The sequence below is a fragment of the Glycine soja genome, chromosome 7 (assembly GCF_004193775.1).
Source record: "Glycine soja cultivar W05 chromosome 7, ASM419377v2, whole genome shotgun sequence".
In the NCBI taxonomy this organism is placed as follows: domain Eukaryota; kingdom Viridiplantae; phylum Streptophyta; class Magnoliopsida; order Fabales; family Fabaceae; genus Glycine; species Glycine soja.
In genome coordinates, this window is record NC_041008.1 from 9,590,611 (window position 1) to 9,593,226 (window position 2,616).

Genomic DNA, 2,616 nt, shown 5'->3' on the forward strand with positions numbered 1-2,616 from the left:
ACATGTATTTTTTTCTCTCTTTATTTAAAATGAATGAACAGTTAAGAAAATTACAATATGTATAAATATAAATAAAAGAGTACTTTGATCTCATTGAGAGTCTAATGATATAGAAGATGCACTTTTAAAGAAAAAGTGATAAATGGTTAAATTGAGAGATGGATGGATTTTAATTTATAGTATAAATAAGAACAAATTCTTTTATAATTTGATTTTTAATATGTATTTCTTGTTGAAAAATAAAATCTTTTAATTTATTTATTATCATATGCTAATTACAAGTTTATAAGACATAAAGAGTTAGATCTTTTTAGCCTAGGAGGGATCCTGAATAATCCTGTAGATCTCTTTTGGTCATCATAACATACTATTGTGTCATGCCCCGTGAGAATCTCTCTCGTTCTGTCATTTTTCAGCACAATACAAAAAAAAAAAAAAAAACAAAACAAAAGATATATGCATTTAAGTCCACACTTTATCCATAAAATAAATTAATCAGCAAAAATTATGCACACCAATCAGTTAGTCCCTTAATATTTTTGCCATCAATTAGGTTCTTGAAGCACAAAAGTAATGAATTTAATTATCTTACGATCAATTTGATGTCACTAATAAATAAAGGACTTTAACGTCGGGTAATGTACAATTGTTTTGATTTAATTAATATTGCTCTTCACACTATCACATAGAGATTACTTGAAAAAACTTATTTCTTTTCCTAGTGAGTCGAAATGTGAATGACTGATGCTGAGAAATGCTAATTGCTGCTTCTATTCTATCACTATGTTCCAGCTTAGAAGCATGGACATTTGAAATTATGGTGCTCTTATCTGGTGCTCTTCCTAACGCGAAATTGCAAACTTCAGTGCTTTCTATATGGTTTGTTTTTCAGTTAAGACCTTCTATGCTACTATTTGTTCTGGATATTAAATAACATATGCTATTATATTTATCATCCCTTGATAATGACCAACTATTCTTTTTTCATCTCCAGCCATAATACAACTGGTATATTTTGGATGGTACCATTTGAAGTTAGTGCTGCTGGAAGGTTAGTCTTTCATGCTGAACTGTATTGTTTATATCCCATTAATATCTAAACTGATTAAAAAAAAAAGAATAAATAATATATCCATTAACAGTGTAAAGAACTTCTACACTGTCATCTTTGTTGAGTTTTACAATAATTTATTTATAACTCATACCTACCATAATTGTTTAATGGTTGACAGTGTAAATTTTACACTAATAGTACATGGAAATTAAGCTCTTAAAAAAGTGCATGCTATTACCAATTTACCATAAGTAATGTTACAGTCACATGTCTTTTTTGCTTATTATTGACCATAACAAGTCTCATTACATGTTTACACTTGAACAGCACAAGGATCTCAAATGAATTAGGGGCTGGTCGTGCAAAAGCTGCATATTTAGCCGTTAAAGTCACCATGTTCTTGGCCTCTGCAGTGGGAATTTTGGAATTTGCTGCCCTTTTGTTGGTACGCAGAGTTTGGGGGCGTGCTTTTACCAATGTACACGAAGTGGTCACGTATGTGACTTCCATGATCCCAATTGTTGCAAGCTCTGCCTTTATAGATTCAATTCAAACAGCATTTCAAGGTATTGAATAAAATCATTAGATTGGTTTTTAGTATATATATTTATTCATATTTTTATTTGAGTTTTTTTACAGTTTACATTCAATTGATTCAATTTATAAATACCACCTGTTGAACTGCACAGTAAGAATGCAATCTAATACTACCTTTTAAGTCATTTATTGAGAAACCTTGGTGTCAACTTGTATATCTGAACTTTGCTAATTCCTTGATTATAAACAGGAGTTGCCAGAGGATGTGGTTGGCAGAAACTTGGTGCATTCTTTAATCTAGGATCTTATTATTTTTTGGGCGTTCCTTTTGCAATTGTGACAGCTTTTGTCCTCCACATGAAAGGACAGGTAAAATCTAACCATTTTGTTATTATTAAAAAAGATCTCACAATCAATAATATCCTTAAAAAAAAGTAGTTTTTAACTGAGACTAAAAACATCGTGTAATCCATATAATCTAGTGAGATAAGGCTTTTGTTGTGTGTTCCTATCCTGCACGGCATTGAACTTGTTCAACTAAGGGTATGTTTGAATTTTTGGTGGGAGGGTCCAAAATTATATTTGAGAGTAAAATCAATTTGAAGTCATGTTTGATGATCCTCAAAAGTATGTCTAAGAATAAAATTTTGCTTGCAAACTCAGTTTTAGAGAAACAAGACTTAAGATACTTTTGCTAACTCGGTTTACAAACTTTATTCCAGACATGCGCTGCACTAAAGTTATAGTAATTGTCATAATTCTTCATAATTACAGGGGTTACTTTTAGGGATCGTATTAGCACTTATTGTTCAAGTGGTGTGTTTTCTTGTGGTCACCTTACGCACAAATTTGGAGAAAGAAGTAAGTTGTCCTATCTTTAACTCAGTAGTTTATGTTATCTATCAACTATGGATACTAACAGCAGAGTCTTCATTGTTCAGGCAAATAAGGCAGCAACAAGAGTAGGAGGCAGTATAGTCCAAGTTGAGGAACTTCAGGGTAACCAAAATGCTAATACTGCTTGA

At 31.4% G+C, this 2,616-nt stretch overlaps 1 protein-coding gene across 1 annotated transcript; it reads left to right on the forward strand.

Moving 5' to 3' along the window:
• The first annotated feature begins 1,562 nt into the window (after window positions 1–1,562).
• On the forward strand, window positions 1,563–2,616 carry LOC114420330 (protein DETOXIFICATION 17-like). The gene is made up of 4 exons (XM_028386251.1): window positions 1,563–1,620; window positions 1,842–1,960; window positions 2,366–2,452; window positions 2,533–2,616. Exons 1-4 carry the CDS (start codon window positions 1,563–1,565, stop codon window positions 2,614–2,616), a joined length of 348 nt encoding a protein of 115 aa, XP_028242052.1.

Bases quoted from the DNA above. Each gene is read 5' to 3' on its own strand.
- LOC114420330 (XM_028386251.1), top strand. From the start codon at position 1,563: ATGATCCCAATTGTTGCAAGCTCTGCCTTTATAGATTCAATTCAAACA. The intron at 1,621-1,841 runs GTATTGAATAAA...GATTATAAACAG, and splicing joins AATTCAAACAGCATTTCAAG to GAGTTGCCAGAGGATGTGGT. The intron at 2,453-2,532 runs GTAAGTTGTCCT...TTCATTGTTCAG, and splicing joins GCACAAATTTGGAGAAAGAA to GCAAATAAGGCAGCAACAAG.